The 24,292-nt window shown below is 44.4% G+C and overlaps 1 protein-coding gene across 2 annotated transcripts in view; it reads right to left on the bottom strand.

Annotated features, from left to right (window-relative positions):
* Positions 1-24,292, bottom strand: part of NME5 (NME/NM23 family member 5) — a 27,862-nt gene extending 3,570 nt beyond the window's left edge. The window contains exons 1-8 of one of the 2 annotated variants that reach the window (XM_042014488.1): positions 23,901-24,292; positions 22,860-22,937; positions 22,592-22,758; positions 20,589-20,794; positions 20,189-20,289; positions 19,022-19,140; positions 10,007-10,063; positions 9,032-9,084 (exon numbers count right to left, since the gene is read on the bottom strand). In XM_042014488.1, coding sequence (XP_041870422.1) covers positions 9,052-9,084; positions 10,007-10,063; positions 19,022-19,140; positions 20,189-20,289; positions 20,589-20,794; positions 22,592-22,720 — 645 coding nt within the window. In that variant the 5' untranslated portion in view covers positions 22,721-22,758; positions 22,860-22,937; positions 23,901-24,292 and the 3' untranslated portion in view covers positions 9,032-9,051. Of the gene's footprint in view, positions 1-9,031; positions 9,085-10,006; positions 10,064-16,404; positions 16,653-19,021; positions 19,141-20,188; positions 20,290-20,588; positions 20,795-22,591; positions 22,759-22,859; positions 22,938-23,900 lie in introns of those variants that run through there. The other variant, XM_042014489.1, reaches the window with a different exon arrangement.

Below are 24,292 nucleotides of genomic sequence, written 5' to 3'. Positions count from 1 at the left end.
AGGGAAACTATTTCACCAGGATAACTCCCAAGCACACATAGAGACCTTCCTGCTGTATACCAACAGCAGGTTAATAAACCACTCAGGTAAATCCTGGGAGACGAGGGCTGCCAGTGAATGGGTGGGACATGCTGTGTGTCATCTTACCCATTTCTCTGCAGCATCCTTCCAAACTAACATTCATGCAGAAAATAAGAAGAAAAAGGTTTGCAGGTGGCAACAGCACCAGACCAGACCTCTGTCCCACACTGGCTCCATCCCAGGGAAATAGGGGTGGAGAGGGAAGTAGAGATACCACTGCCAAGACCAATCCTTTTCCCACTGAGCCCTCCCCTGCCCACCGACTCAGCATTCATATCCACCCTGTTGTATTTAAATGCTGGAGATGAACTGTTCTTCCTTAAATTTCTCATCAAAGCCATTTACATTTCTGGTACCCAGACTCTCTAAGGCAATGAGTGAATTGTACCCAAAAACCAGAGACCAAATGCAAATTGAAGCAAAGTCAGGAGAAAGTTACACACCATCCCATGACACAGATTTCCATTCTTCCATTCTCTTTTTATACCTTGCAGAGACAATACTGAGACTGAACAAATACAAAAATAAACTCCATGGCTTAGAGTGGCACCTTGCCAGAGATATTACAGTCCTGGAGAAGCTGAAGTTTCCTCATCCTCCCCCTTGTTGCTTGGATACAAGAGTCATCAATTCTCACTACATTCAGTACAAAACAATGGAAATTCAGGATCGTCTTAATCCATCACAGCACTGTCAGGGAACCCTGACACCCCTGCCTGCTGCTGTGGTTTCTGTAATAACCCTCACAGAAATGCCATGGGCACAGAGGGGCACAGGGTAACAAATTCTGAGGATGCCACAGGACTGAGCTCATCATTTCAGCTGTGATTTTACCTGGGCAGCTTTTCTACTCCTGCAGAGCAGCTTTCAAAGTAAACATGAGCACACACAGCAGAGCACAGTCCTGTCACTGGCTGCTTTGTAAAGGGTCATTCTCCCACTGCAGCCAAAAAGCTTTTGTGGAGATTGGTGATGCCTTCAAACCTGCACGTGTTTGCTCATGATCACCCAAAGTCAGCTCCAACCCGGGGCACTGATCCCAAACACCTGTAACTCACTGCACACCTGGAGGAAGGGATGGGCTAGCTCTATAAAGCCTTGGGGAAGAATCTGACCACTGTCCCCCAGTAATAGCATTGTAAGAGTATTGATCCTAATTACAGTGAACAGCTAAAAATCTCAATCTGGGCCTGGTGCTGCATGAACTCAACCCAAAATCATGCTGTCTGTCTACAAGAGCTGTTAGCACTGCTTCTTCCCAGGAGCAGGGGCACTTCAGGCAGGGCTGTGGAGCCACTTGGACAGTTCTGGAGCAGCACCTTCCATTTTTACCAGCCACTGATATGGATAGAGCATCCTCTGTGATAAGAAATCTGTGGGACAGCAGTGGAATCAGCTCAAAATCACCATTGCCTTTGTGGAGGTTTAACACCAGTGTCCCAGCAGTGAATTTGTGCTTTTATTGTGGGAGAGGGATGGTTTACAGTCCATTTTCAGTGAGAAAGGGAAACACTCTCCAAATGATGAAATAATATAGGCTAGCTATAGTGTTACCACAGACCAGGGCAGGTTTATGTCAGAGGTACCTGCTCAACTAACAGAGGGTCAGAAGATCAGTGTCGGGGTGCTCATACCATGATAACAGCCCAGGCTAAGTCCACAAGCTTTCCCAGCCCTTCCCATCTAACCCAGGATCATCCCTGTCACTGTTTCACCAGCAGCCTCTTGGCCATGCTGTGCTGCTGTCCAGGTGCCCATCCCAGCACCCTCACTGGGGACAGCAACCACCAGTTTTCTTCTGGTTTCTCCTTCCCAGCAGGTGGAAATGCCCTCACAGCTTCATTCCCCTTCAGGCAGGAGCATGGGTATGACTCATGTGGCCTTGGCTGGGGTTGCCTCCCTCAGTGCATGGAGGAAGGTGAAGTTCAGGGGTGCAGGTGCCAGCCTGTATCAACAGAGACAGACAGCACGTCCTCAGGGCTGCCCAGCACACAGAGCCAGGCTGGGGCTGTGTTTGTGTGGGGGCTGAAGATGTCACCCAGCACAGGAACCGGACCTGTGCTGTTTCCTTTGCTCCCTCTCGCAGAAAAGAATGCAAGGATAGTCCGGCAGGGAATGCACACCATCATCGCCACCGTGTGCCTCCGCAGCCTCTCCCAGCAGGCTGGTGGGGACAGTTCTGCTCATCTGCCCCAAGCACCCTCTCCTCAACAGGTCACACTGTTGCACAGTGACCATCAGCAAGCAGGGAATTGAATTTATTTAATACACAAAGTGCAGGTTCTGCAGATGACTTTGCAAAGCAGTTTGGAGGTGGATGGATTTTGGCCTGGCACTGCTGCCTCCTGCCCCACTCCCACCCCAGCTGGGGGCTGTTCCCTTCCCCAAAGCCCCACCACAGCCCCCACTGCATCCTACCAGCATCCCTCCTTTCCCCCAGCCTGCTTCCCTTCAGCTGTTAAACTCCTTGCCTGCTGGATTACCTTTAATTTATGCCCCCAGTGCCCTTTCATGGATTATAATTCTGTATGAGATGTTTGTGCCGTATCCTCCCCCCGTATTAAAATGTCAGGAGTATATCCCCAGGCCATCCATCTTCAACACTTCCGCAAGGGCTTGGCAATTCTCTGACATGAATATTATGGCTCTCCATGCAGAGCCTCCATCACTCAAGCTGACAAGTGTTAGAATCTCCTCTCTTGAACAGGCTAAGTGACCTTTTCATATGCAGCGTAGATTCCCGGTCACGCTGCATCTGGTGCAGTGAAACCAGTGAGTGCCAGCAATTCCCTAAAGTCTTAAAAAACAAGTCACAGGTCCTTTTCGACTTGCAAAACCAACCCTTAGCATGACAAAGTTAAAGGGCCTGAATCAGTCCCTGGTTAGCTGCTGTTAGTGCCAGTCCCAGAGAGGAGGATGAAAAAGCATCCCTTCCATGCCTTCTGCGGGATTTATCAACAGGGATTTTCAGGGGAAGATGGGAGGATTTGGGTGTCTGGCTTGTTGGAGTATATAGGAAAGGGTTTTGTGACCAGTTAGTGACTTTAGTGACTTGACAACCTCAACTCTAGTCTTAAACAATATATATTTAAGTGAGGTGCTTAAAGTTAGATCTCCAAACCCCACCAGCCTGATTTTCAAAGCTACTGAACTCCTGGGCTTCCCACAGTTGTGTGCGGGAACTTCCCTCTACCTGTGCCTAGAGAGAAGCTGAAGGAGAAAACAACCTTTAAAGCTCCTTTCCAGCTCAGACTTCCCAGCTGTGCTGCCCTGGGGACACTCCAGTCCATGTTGCTCGACAGAAAGTGAATCCCCTGGAGCGTAACTGTGTGGTGATTCAAGTTAAATCCCTCCTACAAAATTCACACGTTACCCCAAGTCTTTGGCTAAAGTGGTGCCTAATTTTTTTTCTTCTCTAGAGGGCAAAGGGACTTTCAGAGCAACTTCGCCACCTTCCCCCTACAGAGGGACTGGTGCTGGCTCATTACCAGCACAGAGCAACAAAAACTTGTTAACACCTTTTCGGCTCCCTCTTAATAAAGTCAGGGCAATTAACAGCTTCACTATTTACAAAACAAATCCTCTTTGCAACACCTGAGAAAAAGAGTTACAAGTGTTTCCCAAACATTTCTCAGCTGGGGAGGACACCTACAATAACTGTCTGCTGGGATGTGCTGCATCTGCTTTCCCTGGCTGGAGAGTCCATGCTTCCCACGGAATGCTGCATACTCAGTATTAATTCATACTGCACTTCCATCCAGGAGTCCCGATCAAGCACAGGTCTACTGGGAAAGGTTCTTATCCAAAGGTTTCTCCAAGGAGAAAGGTGTACAGGGAGCCAGGGTGTCAATTTATTGCCCACTTGCTGGTCCATATTTCTGGTATGGCCACATGGTACAAGAGGTGGGCATAGAGCAGGTTGGTCCCCTCCAGAAATGCCCCCAGGGATGGCTGGGAGGGAGTTGGTAATGTACAGCATATTTACCTCTGCAGAGGGATTCACAAGCTCCCCCACCTCTCTTTCTGGTTCCCTGCTCTCTCCTAGGATACAATCCATGCCCCCCACTTTGCAAATCACTGCCCTGGCTTACAGTGCAGTAAATTCCCCCTTTTCAAACAAGCCCCAAGGAGCTGAGCCATATAACAGAAGATTGATGGATTAGAGAAAATCAAATAAATGTAACTTGCAATGTGCTTTCAAAATTAATTCCTTCCTTCTCTTTTGCTCTCCCATCCCGCTCTCCCTTTTCCAAACACACAGAGTGTCTCATATTTTATGAACAAGAAAGATGAGGTGCTCCCTAATTAAACTATTATTTATGTGTAAAGATAGCTGCTGGGACAGTTTCACACAAGAGCTCTCCCAGACAAAGTGGACTTGGTCCAAACACTTCTGGAGATTAGAAAAGACCCTTTTAAAGTGTGCACCAGGTCTTGGACCCAAGCTCATCCCTCCCAGAGGGTCTGAAATGCAGAGAAGAAAGGAGAGGGAGTTGGTGGTAACTCCAAGTGCAGTAAGGAGCAGAGATAGCCACAGCTAAGAAATGTTCACCAAATGCAGTCAGGATGCAAAGATGAGTTGCAGTCATGTGGAACAGAGTGAGTCAGAGACAGAAAATGAAAGAGAGTAAGTCTAAATCTGTCATAGAATGGGATTGTGGAGCTTTACAAGCAGTAGGACATGATGGGAAATAGAGAGGGAGATCTCAAGAAGTATTTTAGGTATTCTTTTTCTTTCTCTCTCTATTCTTTCTTCAGTGTCCCATGCAACATTAATTGAAGCCCCTTGTGGGCACAGCCAGGAGAGAATAGCTCGTCAGGGGACATGTGAGCACAGAGCCTGGACAGTAAACGGCCCTTCATTTCCTCCTCTGATGCTTTCAACAGCACATGGGATGCCATAAAAGATGATAATGACGAGGTCAGTGGAAAGACTGTAAAACAGTGGGGAGGGGCACAAGGGTTACTTCACTTGGGCTCAAACTCGGGCCATGCATGGACTGAGTTTGCTGGTTGTAAGCTCTGCTTGGGACCATGGCTGCACTCCCTGTCCCACCCGGCCTGGGTGCCAGCACTCAAACTGGACTGTGATGAGGTTCCTGGTTTGAAATGCTGGGTTGTGATGTCAGGGAGACTCTTTATTGACTCAGATCAAGCCTGGACACAGGCAAGGGTGAGAAGTTTCTCACATTTCTTCTCAATTCCACAGGGTTTTCTAACTCACACAGCTGTGGCTCCTGGCCTGACACTTCTAGGGGATCATCCATCAAGACTAGAGTCAGCAGTTTTAAACACAGTAATTTCTATTTCTCTCCCTGTTGCCCAGTGCCTTGAAGCTAAACCTACTCTGGCCCAGCTCTTCATTCCCACTCCTGCCAGGCAGAGACTTCTGCTGGCTGGCTGCCATCAGCTGTGGTAGGGACAAGGCACCTCCTCCCTATCTCTAAGTGGATTTTGAAGCCAATGAGCAAGAGAATAATTAAATTAACTCAGTCCTGAATACCTCCCGAGGTGCCAAGCATTCCCAGCATTACAGCTGCACCACAGGTGTCTGGAGAGCAGGTAATTCCAGCCAGGCGCAGGCTGCAAATGTGGCTCCTGGGGACATCTCTGCTGGCACAGGAGCACCAGCCAGTCCTGGACAGGAGGAAGAGATTCTCAGGATGGCTTTGCTCGAGTCACTTGAGTCCAGAAGTAAGACAGCTACATTTATGCTTTGATGTGCTTGAGTTAATAAGATTTATCCCAGGGCAAACACAGTTGTGCTTCCCAGCCTGGACTACTTTACTCTCCTGTTTCTTTCTTGTCCCATGGGCTTTCCCCTGCAGGGTGTCAGGGCTGTCATCTCAGGTCTCAGCCTCTGTTTTACCAAACAACCTGCTATTTAAATTCCCCGAGAAACATCTATATGCTTTTGACTATGGCACATTGATTTCTTTCTCTCATCTGCTACAGGCCATGAGACTTGAATCTCGATTTGAGACATTCCCTGATTCAGGAATAATCAGGTCATAGCCTGCACTCAGCTCCAGCTCCAAGGTGTGCATGGGGAGCCTGCCCTGGCTCTGGCCAGGGTGGAGGCAGGGCAGAGGACATCCCCACTGCAGAGCTTTATCTCCCCCATCACCAGAGAGCTCACAAATCACTGTCCAGTCCCTTTCAAGCAGTTGGGAGCATTAAATTGTACCTCTTGTATCCAGACACCATCCAATCTCCCAGGACCAGGCCAGGTACATTGATAAGGAGATAGTGTAAATGGTCAAACAGGATGGAGCCAAAATTCACAATTTCCTGTGTTTTAACTTAGCAAGTGCCATATCAACAGGAGAGTCTTTTTTGGATTATCTCCCATTCCAAAGGGGGCTGTTGTGGCCAAGGAGCTGCCACTGTACTGCTTCAGTGTAGAGGATTTCTGGTTTCCTGTGACACTAAGTACAGGGTGCTCTGTACATTTTCAGCACAAATTTAATTACAGCTATGATCCAATAAATATTTGGGAAGAGTAACAAATAGTGCTACAAAGAGAACAGAGTGGCAGTCAGCTCCTTCCAACTCCTCAGTTTTAAACCCCAGATGGTCTCAGGGGCACTTCCACTCTCTCTGTTCTGAGCAGAAGATATAATTAATTTCCACATCACCCTGATTTGTTCAGTATCAAATAAACTATCCTGCCTCCTAACCAAGCTAACCACTGGCAAACCCCTTCAGCTCATTCTCTTGGCTGTAAGCAGACACTGACCTCATCCCATGGAACTATTTTCCTGGAGATGACTTGGGGCACTAAAAATGCAGCTACATCTTCATAGGTTATTAAATCCACATGTGAAAATAAACTCATATATCATCTCATGCATGTGGTTTAGCTTCCTTTCAAGAAGATATAAGTGTACTAGAGCATCCCATTAAAGCAATTTACATATCTTGCTTTATTTTCCCAGACAGGAGATTTCTTCCTTGGTGATTACTGGCTTTTGGGAAAACATATCAACTAAGGAGTCATGGAATAACAGAATTGACCTTCAGGTGCTACCCCTCGAACAAATACCACCCTGACCTGTGTTTTGAAGGATGGCTGACTTTTTGTACAGGCTCCTTCAACCTCAAACACTTCTTTTCAAAGCCACATGGTGACATCAAGATCCAGAGGCTGGAAAAACGAAAGCAGAAAGCAGCAAAGCTCTGCTGAGATGAGCTCCACAAGCACTCAAGTGCCAGAGACAGGCAGAGAGCAATGGGACATTGCATCTCCTGCTCACCCATGGCACCAGTGTGCAGCTCCTTTTGTGAGGGACCAAAGACAAAATCTCATTTTCTGAGACACTGGGGCAGACACTTCTCTGCTACCTGAAAGACATGAACTCTCGAGACAGCTAAATAAATGAAACCAGAAAAGATCATTAGAGAAAAAACCAACCAGAATCCTTTAAAAAAGGTTTGGATGTGCTAGTCATCCTTCTTAATTCCAGCTGTGTCCTTGTCACCATGGACATGTTGGCTTTCACCCTGCTTCTCAAAGGTTTGACTGCTAATCCACCCACCAGTCCTTGAGGAATACACCCCCTGGAGACATCACCTGGGTTAGAATAGTCCTCACTTCTCAACAACAGCACTTTATGGCCCTGGCTGCCTCTGATACGGCATGTTTTCCATTGCACTGTGACAAATTACAAATTACTTAAAAACACTCCTTCCACATTAATCATGTAAGAGGAACAAAGTACTTTGTGCCAACATTCTGACACTTGCCCTGGAGAGCCCTTTTCTCCTGGAGAGGGGAGCCCATCGGTTTGCCAGAGCAAGATAATCAAAGCACGATCATCACATCAGGCTTGGACGTCTCAAGGAGGGATGCATAAGAGAAGGTTGTAAGAAAAGAAGCAAATTTATGCTTCCTGCAATGATGAAGACAAATTTATTGATTGGACCTGAAGGGATGTAAGGAAAAAGGTCTCTTTTCTGTAGAGCAAACCATTAGAACTAAAAACTTCCCATTTCTTCTCTCATCTCCCAGAGCCCTGCTAACATAGCTGAATGGGTTAATTGTGACTCATCTTATTATTTCTTCCAAAGAAAAGATCCAAAAAGTTACTGCATTCCCCTTAGATATCTGCACCTCCTGCTGTGGCCTGAACTTAAGACACCAGAGGAGCTGCAATTTTAGCTGCACTGGAATGTTTTGGTTTTCCCTTGCAAAACAGCCCCATCTCTCCAAGTGTGAATGTGCTTCAGTTACCTAAACATACTTGAGAGGGGCAAAAAGAAAGGAAATTTCCATTTTTTATACTTAACTGAAGAATTCCCATTGTTGTTGAAAGCAAACAGAAAAGGGCATGCCTCAACATGTTCCCTTGGCACTATGGACCAAGGGAAGACAAAACTTTTAGAAGACGATTTTTTTCTATAAAAAATAAGCAAATTCCCATCAGTAATGTCTCGCCTCTGGACCAGTGTGCAAATCCTACAGCCTCCATGGGCAGAAACAGTTTAACATTACACATGTGGGCACATAAAAGACACATTGTATTTCTGGAAAACTCCCCTGGCACCAGACACAGCTATTTCACATCCATGGGTGGGTTGGCACACACAAGTGGTGAAAATTATTCTGTATTTAAACTTTCTCAACCATAAGGAAGAAAACCTGCAGCAGAATTGTAAATTAATACTAGGTGACAATGAAACTATTAATTTTCATTGGAACTGGACATATAAATAAATAAAGATCCAATTTCTTGTCAGTACAAGGGAGTGAAAATCAAAAGCTGCCAGCTTATACTGTCAGGATGCTACAATCTCAGGTCATACCCAAATTGATATAATCTGTGAATTAGAATTCACCTCAGTAGAATTATACCAGATTATAGTACCTAAGGACATGGCCAAGCATCATCTTCTGCAGCAAATCTCTAAAAGCACATATAAAATTGTTCAACTTAAAAATATACTTTACCTTGCACCTTTTCCTTCATGTCAGCTGATGAAAGTCACATCAACTGTTTGTACCTAGAAAGAAATCCAACAGTTAGAGCAGAATAAAAACAGCTACAAATTTTAATTGTCTGTCAGCCTTTGCTCTCTGTGCCCAGGCCAGTCCTTCTGCACATACCTGCAATCATGGCTGAGCTGAAAGGAGCTCAGTCAGAATATTTGAAAGATGGATGTCCTGGTTTAGGGATAGGGAAACATTTCATTTCTGTGTTGCTGGAACAGAGGAAGACAAAGCAGAGGATCACACATGTCCTCATTTGGCCTTTTCTCTACCTGTTCTGTTTCACAGCTCTAAACACAGTGTCAGTGAACACCGTGTGATTTCCCTTGGATCATCACCTTCGGTGGCTGCAGACAACAATGCAGAACAGAAAACAGAACAGTTGAAGGTGCTGCTGGAGCAGAGAAGCATGGAACCTCCCAGCCACACTCATCTGTACCCTGGAAAGGAACAACTCCCACCTAGGAGTTGTGCTCCAAACCTGCTACTTCCATACACAACTTCAGAGCTGTGCCAGCTCTGTTTGTTTCCACTTCCAGAGATGAAAGAAAACTGGCTACTAATTTTTGACCATTGCTTTCAGAAGTCCAGAAGTCATTAACAGACTTGCAACAGTGTTACCACAGTGATAGCAACTATCTTCATTAAAACCTCATACCACACCTCATACTACACATATCCAAGTAGAAAAGCCTCCAAAGAAATTATTCAAAACGTGAGATGCCAAGAGATCCAAGCACCAAACCACTGGCAGACCATGAGAACACAGGTGTTAAGCTCCCCACTCCTCCCTACAAGTAGGTACTTACATAGTGCACATGCAGTAACCTTGTTACTTGTGCATTTGCACATATTTTCCATGATTCTGTGATTCTAGATCCTGCTGCTGCTCCAAGGAAGGACCCAAGGAGTCTCTTCACTTGTCCATTTCCTTACCTTCACACTTGTAGCACCTGTGTACTGCCAGTTCCTTTGTACATCATTGCCCATCCACTGAGGAGAGATATTATAAAGAAATCAGATATCATTATTAAAACCATGTTTATGGATGACTTGAAATTGTTCATTCCAGGAATTCCATATAGTCGTAAAAAGGAACATTTTGCATAGAGACAGAACAACTGGTAAAGATACATCATGGCTGCTTTGTGCTGTGGTGGCAGCCTTTGCCATGGGTAATGACTAATTAACATCAATAATAACACTAAGTTTGGAGAATGCCTCAGCACTGCGTCAGCACTCAGGTAAGGCAATGTTTTATTGCAGCTCATTAAAGGGAAAAAAAAAAGCAATAAAAAGCTTAAGAAACATCACAGATCCTGACTACATGAAGCTAATAAACAGTATGATAAACTATCATTTACATGAATAAGAAAAGGAATGGACATTTCATTTCCTATGCCTTTGTTGCTCCCATTCAGTTGCACTGATGGGGCTGTTTGGGGAAGCCCCACAGTGCCTGTTTACAAGAGAACTTTGCAAAACAAAGACAGTCACGGTCAAAACTTTGCTGGTCAATTCAGTATATTTACATGGAAGAGCTTCGAAGAAAACAAGTGTTCTGAAATACCCTCATGGGATAGTTCAGCTGGAAGTGGTAAGTAGCAGGGAAGGATCTCATGGCTATCTAGATGTGTGGTGGCCGCAGAAAAAGCATCTGGTTTTCAAACAGAGGTTTGATCAAACGTTCCTCATCCAGGCAAAAATACCATTGCACAACTCCCTGAGCAAAATGGCAACTGCCAAAGTGTTCTGCATGCAAGGAACAGCATTGTCCAAGTCTGGTTCCTGAGAAATCAGGCACAAGCTCTTTGCTTTCCATAAATGTGGAAAATGTGCCATGCAACACTTGATAATACATTTCAGATGCACCCAGAAAAAAATCCCATTTTCTTTCTTTTAACTAACAGAATGGAATTGCTCCAGATTTACAATGAAGCAACCTAAAAGCACAGTTGGAGCCACTGTTTTTAAGAAGACCTTGTTATGCCATAACTTTTCACAGTTCAGTTGCTAAATTACACATTATAAAAATAAGTGCAATTGAGAGACTGTGTTAATCTCAGAAGTTTAAACATTGCTCTGTAATGACTGCTTTATAGTGGCCCATAGTAAAGTGCTTTATGGGGCGTGCAGGAGATTTGTCTGCACGTGTCCGTTAAACACTCCTGGGAATTTTGTCACACAGAGAGAGACGAGGCCTGACATAAAACTAAACACGGGCAGAACACTGCCTCATTCACCCAGCACCAGGAATGCCACCCAGTAAGAAAACACTTTACAACACCTAAGAGAGATAAGAACCACCAGCCATCGGAGCAATAAGATGTTGCTTTTGGAAATGCAGGATTTCCTAACCTGAAAATCGGCGCAGATTCTGGAAGCACAACAAAAACACAACTGTCCCCTAGCAAGGAGATGAGAGCTTAATCATTGATTATAAAGAAATAATAAAGAAGCATGGGTGGTTTGTAGAGTAGTTTCCTAAAGACAAGAGTAGAGCCAAATTAGGTTCTTGCACATAAAAATTCCCTGGAATTTAGGGTGAGTTCATCCGTGACTCCTTGCTCAGGCAGTCTGCAACTGACAGACTGCACCCAGCTGCCTTTTCTCTCTGGCCAAACAGGATCCATCCAGGTTGACTCAGACCCCAGGTGAAAAGACTTTCCAATAAATTAAATGTGATGGTAACAAAGTTGCAGACATGGTACCAGAGTTGTGTTTTGGCTTTATTTTTTAATAATCATGCTTCAGAATAGCACCACAGCCAAGCGAGATGAGCCAGTCAGGGGTTCTCAGGGGACAAAACTTGATGCCATACAAGACAAATATAAGCACACCCAGCAAGGCACTACATGAAGATCTTTGTGCGAAAGCATCACCTCCCTCAGCCCTAAAACACTCACGAGCAGTGAACTGAATCTCAATCCTTCAGTGTTACCATTATTAGAGTATCATTCACCCACTTGTCTGCAAACTGCCTTCTTCTCCCACCAACTGCTCTGCCTCACAACAATACCTCATTTCTGGCTCAGAAGACCAACAAAAAGCTCTCCCCTGAGCTTTGGCAGTGTCCCCATGATCACTTGGCAGGAGGCAGCATGACAATGATTTGACAGGCATCTTCCCAAGGAGACTCTACACATCAGTCACACTGCTGACACACTCCACACCCAGAGGAGGTCATCCACACCAGGGGAGATTTCTAGGTGCAGGCAGCTGCTCTTGATTGACCATCCTAAAGCAGCAGGTTTTCCTGTTTCACTAACAGCAGAACCAGGAAGTACCTATTTGCTGTGATGATCCTGGTGACACTGCCATGCTGGTATGAGCCAAGTCTGCTTTAGTAAAGCAAAGCAGCAGGTAATGAGTAGAGAGGACTGAAGTCCTATTCCTAGTCCAAGGACAAATCTATTAAAAGGAAATAGTACTACAAAAACAATTGTAAGTTATCTTTTTATGATGTGCAAAGAGTCTTTCCAACAAAATAGAAATAATTTCTCTTCTGATTTTGTTTTTTTAAAGAAAATTGAACAACCATAATATTTTCAGAGAATGAGCTGTTGTTGGGTACCACCAAGAATGGCCAACATTTACTGTGCAGAATAACACAAATTATCTTGATCTGACTACTCTGACTGAATGAATTAACACTGACACTCATCAACTGTTGTTTAAAGGATGGTCAAGATTAATAGCTAAATGAAGGAAGAAACACAAATCTGCTCCTTTTCCTACATGAGAAAAGCAGGAATTTGCAAATCTTCATGAAACAATCTTCAATCTCCTGAATGACAGTCCCAAGCTCTGACCAGTGACTCATTTCTGAAGCTGGGCATGCTGGAATGCTCTGACAGATGCAGACAATGGGAAACTGCCTTCGACTGAGGCTTCTGCCATCTTTAAAGTATGTCCAAGGTTCGTGGCAGTTTAACTGTTCCTGAAGATAATAACTCCCTTGTGAGACAGGAAGGCTGAACAATCACATACTTCAAGACTAGCTCAGTCTGTACAGTTCCAAGAACAACTTCCAGTGCAGGTGATAGCAAGCATATGATAAGCAAAGTTCCAGGAGGAACTCTGTTGAAAAAATAGAATTATGTGAAACAGATTGAACTGCTCATTTTATGGACATAGCTCTATTCCACCACTTAGGCAGTAAACTAAAATGGACTCCTTCAAAGTTAAAAATGCCCAATAAAACTCAATAGGCAAGGTAATCATTTTGACTTGACAGAGGGAGAGGACAGATTACTCGTCCTTGCTGACATTGACATCTTTCAGTTAATCTGGCTTTTTTCCCCAAAGCTACACTTTCTGTGCTATGGAATCATAATCCTGGCCAAGCCTGTACCACTCTGGGCTAAATAAAAACCTAAAGACCATAAGAAATGTAGCAGCACATGCTCCAACAGCCTCTCCCATGGTGTCACAGCTCCCCCACGGGACCAGGCTGCTGGGCCATTTCACATTCCCAGGACTGATCCTCTGCCCACATCCTATTTATTAATGCAGGTTCCTCAGGGTCTCAGCTGTGAGATCTGCTCGATCAGTACTTGTCCTAGGTGTAGGGATACAGTGAGTCAGGACAGCACCCGTGGGATAAAGTCAACTTCTCTCTTTCCACCTTTACCTTAGGAAAATGGAAGCAAACACCAGTCAGCAACTGAAGGTGTTAGCTCCAACATCAGAGGATAATTCCATGACAGATGAACACCTGAATGACTGAGAGTCTATATGATGTGGGTGATAAAGGTGACATTTGCAACATCAGCTGGCTTTGTCCTTTCTCCTGCCCCCCGGATAAGGATCCACCTACTCTCATCCAACAGAATGCAGCTCTGGCACAAAAGCAAAACCTAAAACTCCAGCAGTAACATAAAGGATGTATTTATTGTCAAGCAGTAGGACATCAAAATAAGCAAGCAAATATCATACTAACAAACAAAATGCAGGCGAATGCCTTGTGAATTCACCGGATTTTAGTTTCTGAATTTTCAGAGTTTTTCAGGTGTTTTCAGAAAACAGAAATTCTTATTTGGCTGACAGGAAAACACAAAGCACAACCGTCCATCAGACACATATGGGGACAATAATTATAGGCAAAATAAACTGGTTGTAAACAGATCTGTTTACTGTATTTCTAACCACCTCATGCTTTTACTCTTCAATATTTGAGGGTTTGGGCTTTCTTTTTTTCCTTATCTTAGAAGTCCCAAGATTTTTAGGTCTTGGTACTATAGGGACCAGTTTCTAAATGCTTATTATCTGGGCTGGCAATAGTCGTTTGTTCCACTGAGAGGATAAAAAATTCACTTAAACAAAGTTTGATGTTACGGACAAATGACTTCTGTTTCTCATAATTACTCAAATTGAGGAAGCAAGTTTTTTCATGAAACAAATTATGAAATTGCTTATTTAGTATTAGTCAAGCATACTCATATTTCAGAGTTATGAAAACTACAGTCTTCTTCATTCTAGCCAGTCAAACCAAAAGATACAAAGCTTGAAGTTAACAGCATAAGTCCAGCTCTTTGAAGAAAATTAAAAAGCCCTACATCCCAAAAAACAGTTTAGTTACTTCATAAAAGGCAATAGCATGGCATTAACCTGTTGCCTGTCAAGAGCACTCTCTTGAAATTCTTCAACAGAACACATGGAAGTTTGAGGAAAACAACAGAGATTTAGGAGCAGGAGAACACAGAAAACACTCTTAAGGTAAGCTGTTCCAATTAAGCACCTTTCCTGCTGTTGTGGTTTGACACTGGCCCAGCGCCAGGCACCCATGAGAGTGGCTCGCTCACCCTCCCCTGCCACAGCTGGGCAGAGGAGGGAAAAAGAAAAAAATTAACAAGTGCTTCATGAGTGAGATAAGGACCGGGAGAAACACTTCAGGAGCGAAACAGGCTCAACTTAAGTTGCGAAGTGAATTTATTACTAACAGAATCAGAGGAGGATAATGAGAAGTAAAATAAGCCCCTAGAACACCTTCCCCCCCCCCAGCCCCTCCCTCCTTCCCACCGACAGCGCAGGGAGACAGGGCATGAGGGTTTGGTCAGTCCATCACCGAGATTTCCCTCTGCTGCTCCGGGAGAGGAATCTTCCTCTGCGAGGCCGTGGGGTCCCTCTCACGGGAGACAGTTCTCCCTGAACTTCCCTGGCGTGGGTCCACCCCCACAAGCAGCAGCCACACCGCCCCTGCTGCAGCCTGAGCCCCTCCCACGGGCACACAGCCCTCCCAAAACTGCTGTGCCGTGGCTCTCTCTTTCCACAGGGTCCAGTGCTCCAAGGACAGGCTGCTCCAGCCTGGAAGCAGGGCCCTCTCTCTCCACCGGGACTCCCACTGGAACACAGCCTCCTCCAGGCATCCACCTGCTCCGGCACGGGCACCTCCCCATGGGCTGTGGGTGGATCTCTGCATCCCCCGTGGATTCCCATGGGCTGCAGGGGCACAGCTGCTTCACCATGGTCATCACAACAACCTGCAGAGGAACCTCGGCTCCGGTGCCTGGAGCACCTCCTGCCCCTCCTTCTTCACTGATGTTGGTTGTCACCATGTCATTTTCCCTCACATGTTCTCACCTCCTCCTCTTCTCTGACTAGAATCCCAAAATCTTTTGACTTTGTTTTGATTTTCTTCTTAAATATGTCATCACAGAGGCATTACCAACCTCTCTCATTGGCCCAGTTTTGGCCAGCAGCATGTCCATTTTCAGCGCCATCAGCCATTGGCTCTGCCAGACATGGTGGGAAGCTTCCAGCAGCTTCCTCACAAGAGCCATCTTTGTGGTCCCCTGCTACCCAAAACCAGGCCGTGCCAAACCAATACACTTGCAAAAAAATGTTGGAAGACAACCTCAGTCCTTGACTAAAATACATATTCCTGTTATTTTTAGTCACTGAGCCTTTTGCCACCAAGATGGGAAAGGTGCATTCAATGTACCTTCAAATAAGTCCTTCAAATTACATTCTGACATCTGGGTGATGTAATCAGCAATTAAAATTCCGAAGTTGCTAATATGCCTCCAGTATTTGTTTTCTACATTATATCCAAGTACCTCCCTTCATAACTGAATTTATGCTAAAAAATTGCTGAAACACGACCCTTGACTTCACAAAGGACAGGCCAGGTGGATGTCCTTTGGGAATCCACACTGCTGTAAATGATTTTGTTCTCTCACACAGACAAACCAAGAAAAATGGGGAAAATAGCAGTAAGTCACACCCACTAAGAACATTGTCTTTTTCTCATCACCCAATGCCATAAATTTACTGTGTAATTCTGCATTCATTTTGTCAGTAGAGAAAGTACTAGAACCAATACATCCTGTGTATTAAGTGTAAGGTTATTTATCCCATGAAGACACAAGCAGTTATGACAAACGCATTTACTTTAGATAGTATTGGTTATACAGTCAAAGGACACACTGAAAATGACAATATACATCTGTAACTTGGAATGCTTGAGATGGTTTGTTTGGTTTCCACCAAGCTCTCACCCCCGATGCTCTTCCTAAGAGATGTGATATTGTAGTTTAGGTTTATTAGGATTGTGTTCAATCAGCCAGTCAGCAAGCCAAATCTGTGAACAAAAAACCCAAAACCCAAATGTTTTCAGCTTTCTGTTGTTTTCTATTAAGTGTATAGAAGCGTATTAAAAGCATTATTTGAAACCTCTGGTACAGATACTCTCCTACTGTGCTGCAAAATTAAGACCTTTCAGAAAAAAATGGACATGCAGATGACCTGTTTTTTAAAAATGTTCTTTTAAATCTTCAGTTTATATTGCTTTTGAACAATTCACACTGACCTTTAGAAGACAACTTGTCCTGGCAATGTTTATCTTTGTGAAAGTATAAGACCATTTGAGCCATACTTCAAATAATTCAGCCATCTCTGTTTCGGAATGCGGCTGCACAGTATTCCTAAAACTGCTTAATGAAATATTACTGCTGACAACACTTACAGATATTTCATCTAGTAATCATTCATTCAGAGTGCCAGCCTTCTGCACTGAAATCACCTTACAGTACCTAAAACTTAAAACCAAAATATGGTTGCTTTTTAAAATTCATCTTGCAAGTTTTCCAGCACGTTGTACTTAAACGAGAATGCAGGAGGCAGGAATGCCTTGAGTCCTAATTCCATCTGCCAGTCTGGGCCTGGCCTTAGGCAAAAACCTTTTGCCTTGATTTCTCCACTTGTAAAGCAAAGTTTTTAACACATCCTTATTTACTTCACAAGGCTGTTGACGATTAGTTTCTGGAATGCTGAGTACAACAAACTTCATACCACACTGTGAAAAAATGACAGAACAGCAGACAGGGAAGGTAAGCAACACCCTCCTTTTACTACCACGTACAAAAAGGGTGGTTTGCAAAGGGAGAGCCAAGCAGAGCACTAGGACAGGTAAAGTCAGCAACAGCAGGACAGTACTAAGAACCTAAGACAAAAATGGAAAACAAACAAACAAAATATGCCAAAACACAAAGCCCCTTAGAAAAAACTGCTTTAGGAAAAAGAAATCCTCAAATCATTTGAGCTCAAATAAATTTATCTTGTATTACCTAAGGAACTGGCTCAGACAGCCTCTGTGCTGACAGCAAATATTTCTGAGTGTACAGACACTTTCTGATGCCATTTCCAAAAGCAAAGAAAAGAAGAAAAGAAAAAGATACTGGAAAAAACAAAACATTCCAACAGTCTCGCTGTAAGCCACCTAGCAGATAACAAACAAAAAGCAATAGGCAATATCTATTTCTGAAGCAGTATGAAATCAACATTATTTTCCTTCTGTTACAAGGTCACAGACATTATGGACAACAAAGAAGGTAGCAATAGACTGTTTTTAGCAAAGCAAACAGACTGTTTTTAGCAAAACTACTGGCACTGCTTAATACAGCTTTCTTACAAGCAAGGAAGGAAGGCATTGTCTCCATGAAGTTACTATCAGATACCTCATAACTGATTAGAAAATTGTGCTAAGAATGCAGATTAACCGGAAGCCAAAACAATGAGCAAGAGAGATGGGACTTGTAACAAAAAAAAAATTCAAAAAAAAGTATTTAATATAGTAAAGAGGTGACTGAAGAGAAAGAAAATGGGAATATTCTTCAAATATGCAATAGGTTGCTGCAAAAAAAAAAAGGAGATATTACATTGTCTCCAATGTCTTCTGGGGATAGTAAAAGGGAAAAAAAAAAAGGTAATGGGCTTAAAATTGGAGCCAGGAGATTTAGGCTATCTTTTAGTGAAAGCTTTTAACAAGTATAATTAAGTACTGAAACAGATTGCCTGGGGAGACTGTAGATTCGCCATCATTTGGAGTGCTACACCACAGGCCAGACACATTTGTTAGGAACAGATACAATTGGTTTGGCCTTTGGGCACAGGAATGGACTTCATCTCTGTTTTCTAGATTTCTATGGTAACAGTGCCAGACACAGATAAAGTAGAGGTTATAAAGCTGGAACAATCAAAGTACCTTAAATGTGGCCTCATGTATATCACATAGTTTATAGGAACACCCCAAGTGAGTTTTAAGGCTTTTTTTTCTGAAAAGCATACTTTAGAAAAATGCAATGATTATAAAGCTGATAATGATGTAAAATCCACCACAACTGCCAGCAAGTTGTCACATGAATTAATTATCTGCATGCTTAAAGAAGTACTAGTGCGAATGACTGGAGCTTTAAGAACACAAAGACATATTTACCATGTTTTTCCACACATAAGAAAATTGATTTTGTTTAGGGACTTAAAACACAACCTTGTTTTATCTCTAACAAACAAATCAACTTCTTGAAACCAAATGTTATTTGAGTAGCTCATTAGCTGACAGCTAAAACAGCACAGCTCTTCACCAACAGAGTAGCTCTACAAACAGGGACTTTACTAACACCAAGTAACTGCATCCCAAAGCTGACAGCAGTGCTGGGACACTGCACATACCATGGGGTCTGCTGGCTTCTCTTTGCACAGGGCAGTGAGCCCAGCCAGCAGCGTGGGCTTCACATACAGGTTCAGGTAATCCCGAGCTCTTTGTCCAGTCGGAACAGGCTCCAAGATTGCTGCAAGGAGGAATCAGAGGTGTTAGAAAACAGCCTCTAGAGTGATTAAACCCAGCATTCTTTCAAAGGTTGTTTATATGTGAGCTGCTCTTTTCCTTAATAAGTTAATAATACATCATGGGTTTTATAGCTTCTCCCACAACAAACTGCAAAGAAACTCCCTAAACTTCTTCACAATGTCCCTGAGGTAATTTTACTAACTATAGTCTATTATGAAAAGGGAGAAAATCAGATCATCTGGGGAAAACCTTTATCCTTGAAGATGCATTTGGGGCAGAAGAGAAACAATATATCCCATGTTTAGCACTTCCTTCTTGCAGTGTGAAGCTGGATTCTGAAACCCTAAAAACCTCACCTTTAGTCTTACTTTGTTTGTCAGGGTGAGGAGAATAGACATGGTTTACACAATGGGTAAGGTTTTTATGGAACTGAAACATCTTTTATTAAACTCACTGATACAGCTGACAAAAAGCATCAGTAGACACGTTCTTCTAGCAGTTTCACTTGCACCTTTCTGTCAAAGAGCAAATCCTGTTACATTACAAACCAGAGATCCTCTTGCAGCCTTTCCAGGTTCTAAGGCCCTTTTCTCTGGCACTTAACTTTGGAATTGCACTATCATGTGAGCATCCAGCTGCTTTTGAATAGGAATTACTCAGCCTGAATCCAAGTAGAAAGTCAGTCTTCTCAAGCCAACAGGAGTCTCCAGGGCTGACAGTGCCAGAAACACTCGCTGGAGTGTAGCAGCTTCCTAATTTCTTCTCATTTTACCCAGCTTTGACTGCTCCAGTTCCCAGAGCAGAGTTTGAAAAGTGGAAGCAATCTTTGCAACTACCCTGGCTCTTCAGATAGATTTTTGGTAAGCCTTTCATAGCAGAAAATGTCAGCTTGTAGATAAAGAGACCCACAAGCCTATAAAGCAAACAAACCCAACCTCTTCTAAATCAATTTTATCTGGAGTCAGGGCAGAGACAAGTAATACCAGGGAAGGACAGGGAAGAACTCCATCCTCCCCAAGACTGGCAATGAACCAACTGCACCATTTTACCTTCTGGAAATATGAATCGAATTTCTCTCTCTGCTGAGGAGATGCTGAGACTGCCGTGGAGCCCATTCCTCAGCTCATCAGTTCCATAGAGTGCTCTTAAGCTAAAAACAAGGGAAATAACTGCTTGGAGGGCAACTGCAAATCCTTTCCAAGCTTCTGCAGCCTGAGAGCGCAGAAGAGCAATAGATATGGACTAATTAACAAGACATTGGCTTGATTTTGTTTTAAACATAAGAAGTAGCTACCTAAAACTTAATTTCGTGCACTCAGCATTCCCCATAAAATAAGTGAACTTTGCATACTATAAAACAACAGTGAAAAAAAAAAAGAAGGAATTCTGGTCTCAATCAAGAGAATGAGAAAATCCTGCTGACTTGCCCAAGGCCAGTCAGTGAGTTACCTGTGAGGGTGAGTTCTCCTAGCTCTTAGGCTGTTGGATGGTCCAAGCAATTCCTTCCAGTATGAGACTGCACAATTTCTAGCAAGAACCATAGCAACTATAGGACCAGAACTCATATAGACTGTTAAATTAGGAAAAAACACTTTTCCAAATTGTTCTCCGTAGAAGTTGCTACACTGCTCTGGGCTTAACTGGAGCTTCCGTTTCTATAAAGTGTAAAAGACAAAAAAAGAATTAAAATAACTTGCTACATTGAAACAGCTTAGAGCATTAAAAGACAGGATATAGTCCTCTCCTGCAGTCGTATCTTCAAGTGCAGAACACAGAGTAACTTCTGAAACTAATCTGATTCTCCCAGATACGATCTTCTTTGAGATACAGAGTAACCAAGAGCAAAAGTTTTCCAAGTTAATTATGAAAACAGCCCAATGGAGTAAGATGTGATTTTAGCCTACGCAAACGACAGCATTTTCTAACTGCTGGATGACAGAGCACTGTACAGAAAAAGTGAAGAGCATTACAAGGGCAGGATTTTATTACTCAGCTGCTACAGCATAATGTTCTACTTTTAAACAAGTTTCTCTCCAGCCCACATTGTTAATTATGCAATTGTTCTATTTTTCTTTCAGTGCTTTGTGACTCTTCCAATAGCTGCCTAGCCTGCAAGTGGCCAGGATCAGGACAACTTTGGGAGGTTATCAGAAACCATAGGGCAGTCAAGAAAAAAATTTTAAAGTGCATTCTTCGAGCTCAAACTTATACAACGCAAGAGTTCCATATACTCAGAGTCCTTTTGGTGTCAAAAGTCACTGCAGACATCAGAAGACTCTACTAAGATATTGCAATTAAATAAATAAATAAATAAATAAACTATTTTGTCTCATCTTCTGATACATATTGAATCAATAGAAACATGGAATGGTTTGGGTTGAAAGGTGTCTTAAAAATCATCTTGTTTCAAACCCCCTACTACCATGGGCTGGGACACCTTCCACTAGACCAGGTTGCTCAAACCCCAAACCGGGCCTTGAACACTTCCAGGGATGGGGTGGCCACAGCTTCTCTGCGCAACCTGTGCCAGGGCCTCACTATCCTCATGGTGAAGAATTTATTCCAAATATCCCATCTAACCCTGCCCTCTGGGAGTAGAAAGCCATTCCCCCTCATCCTGTCACTCCAAGCCCTTGTCCAAAGTCCCTCTCCAGCTCTCTTGGAGCCCCGTTAGGCACTGGAAGGCTCTCTCAGGTCTCCCTGGTGCCTGTTCTTCTACAGGATGAACAACCCCAGCTCTCCCATCCTGTCTCCAGAGCAGAGGGGCTCCAGCCCGTGGAGCATCTTCGTAACCTCTTCTGGAGTAGCTCCAAGAGACCCATAAACAAATAAATGCAAATAATAAATACAAATAAATAAAACAACGAGAAAGGTAAGGGAGGAAATGACAAGAACCAAACGAAATGAAACAAGACAATGTGGGGAGGAGGGGGAGGGGCCCCCACCGCCCACAGTCGCGAGGGCGCAGCGCCCCCCAGCGGCCGCCCGGCCGGTCTTATTTAAATATTTATATGGTCATTTCAATATTCATAAGGCCTATTTACTGGAAAAACAGCGGAAACAAAAAATTAGTCAGACTGCAACCGGCCAGCTACCGAATTCAATTAATTCTCTAATATCCACTTGCACAAAATCTTGTGAGATCTGAATGCTGCACTCTCCAAAGAGTTGCCTTGGACAGTTCACACATCTGCTCCATACGTTTGCTAAATCTGAGTTTATTAACAAAATCTGTGTTCTCCTGTGGTCAGCAAAATAGCTGGCCTGCTCTGTTCCATCCCATGCACCAAAAAGCATCTCCTTACAGAATCTGGCAGCAAAGTTTGATGATATGAAAAACATGAATCGATTTTTGGACACACAAGCTTTTAGTTACTGGCTTGATTGCTGGAAGTTAAATATTCTCCTGACTTATAAACTACAGTTCTTTTCTCTGGAGCACAGCCTGTTACCTGAATGATGTGGAATCCTGATCGGAGAATGAGATCCTCTATTTCTTCTTCTTTATCGATGACATCTGGTTTGATGATAGCCAGAGTTCTTTCCACATAAATCTGAGGTTCAGGCATTAAGATCTCCATCCTGGCTTCTAAATTAGAATTCACTTGCCTCTTTTGTACTGCAATGACACCAGTGCATGACATTTGCAGTTTGTCTACTGCACAGTCACCTGTGGTGACACTCACCATGCAGTCCAGGAACAGAAAGGGTCACACTCACCTCACAAAATCCATGTGAGATGTTCTCTGCACTTGTTAGCACTCTGTAGTTCACATTCCCATTTTCAGTGCAGTGGAACTTTGTGGAAAATAAGGCCAAAATTTAATGTTGTTATTCACTAACAATATATGGACAATACATGAGGAAAGAGGGGCATTATCACACACCTTGATGTGGCTCCCTGTTCTCCCACACCCTCCATCCACCACGAGCTCCTTCAAACCCCAGATCTGTATCCTCACACATGACAACTGTGGTGTGGGACTAATGACTTGGAGCTGGTCCACCTGTAAGCCTCAGGGTATTTCTCAATGGTTATTTAATTCCTGTATTTATGGGCTCCAGACAAAGGGCCAATTTTCTCACTGAGCAGATGCACTGGCAAGCTGAGAGCACAGAACCGTGTTGTGAGTGGTGGAACCAGTGAGGGGGCTTCCTACAGACCTGCGACCACTTGCAATCTTCTTTTCATCACAGAATGGTTTGAGTTGGGAAGGATCCTAAAGACCATCCAGTTCCAACCCCCTGACATGGGCAGGGACACCTTCCACTATCCCAAGTTACTCCAAGCCCTGTCCAACCCGGCCTTGAACACTTCCAGGGATGTGGCAGCCACAGCCTCTCTGGGCAACCTGTGCCAGGGCCTCACCACCCTCACAGCCAAGAACTGCTGCCCAATATCCTACTTAACCCTGCCCTCCGTCAGTGGGAAGCCGTTCCCCCTTTTCCTACCTCTCTTTGTCCTTGTCCAAAATCCCTCTCTAGCTCTTTTGGAGCTCCTTTAGGCACTGGGAGGGGGTCTAAGGTCTCCAAGGAACCTTCTCCAGGCTGAATACCCCCAGCTCTCTCAACCTTTTAGAGAGACTTGCGAGAGCAGGATGCTGCGGGGGATCCTGCCAGAGCCTCAGAGAACTCCACACAACGGCACCTGCAGCCCTTCCCTCGCCCACTGCCCGCCGAGTCCCCACGCTCCCAGCCCTGGCTCTCTCCATCCATCCTGGATCAGACAAAGACACGCAGACCCTGCCTGGCTGCAAAGACCTGCTTCCTGCTGCAAAGTCCGCTCGTAATCGCCCCGCTCCACCTGCCTTGGGGCCCGGCCGGGCTTTGCTATCCCGGCCTCCGGGACTCCGCCGGACTCGCCGCTGTTGCCGGGCGATGGCGGGGCCCGTCCCGGGCACAAGATGGCGCCCGCGGGCCTCGGCGGGGCGGGACGAAGATGGCGGTCGGGAGCAGGAAGGTGATGGCGGCGGAGGCCGAGCGTGCTTCACGGCCCGGGACCGCCGCGGGCTCCGCGCACACGACGGGGGGCCGTGGCTGCCCCGAGATGGGCTTCGCGTGTGGTGCGGGAGTAACGGGGGAGTGGCGTGATCTCCGGGGCTCATCTCAAAAATCTCATTCCTCACTGACAATAAAAGCTTTATGTCGGTTTC

This window comes from Corvus kubaryi, unplaced genomic scaffold, assembly GCF_017639235.1.
Source record: "Corvus kubaryi isolate FWS band 111438036 unplaced genomic scaffold, C.kubaryi_AGA036_p1.0 split2-37374, whole genome shotgun sequence".
NCBI classification, from domain to species: Eukaryota; Metazoa; Chordata; class Aves; order Passeriformes; family Corvidae; genus Corvus; species Corvus kubaryi.
Note: the sequence above shows the minus strand (reverse complement) of the source record. Positions and strands in the feature narration are given on the sequence as shown.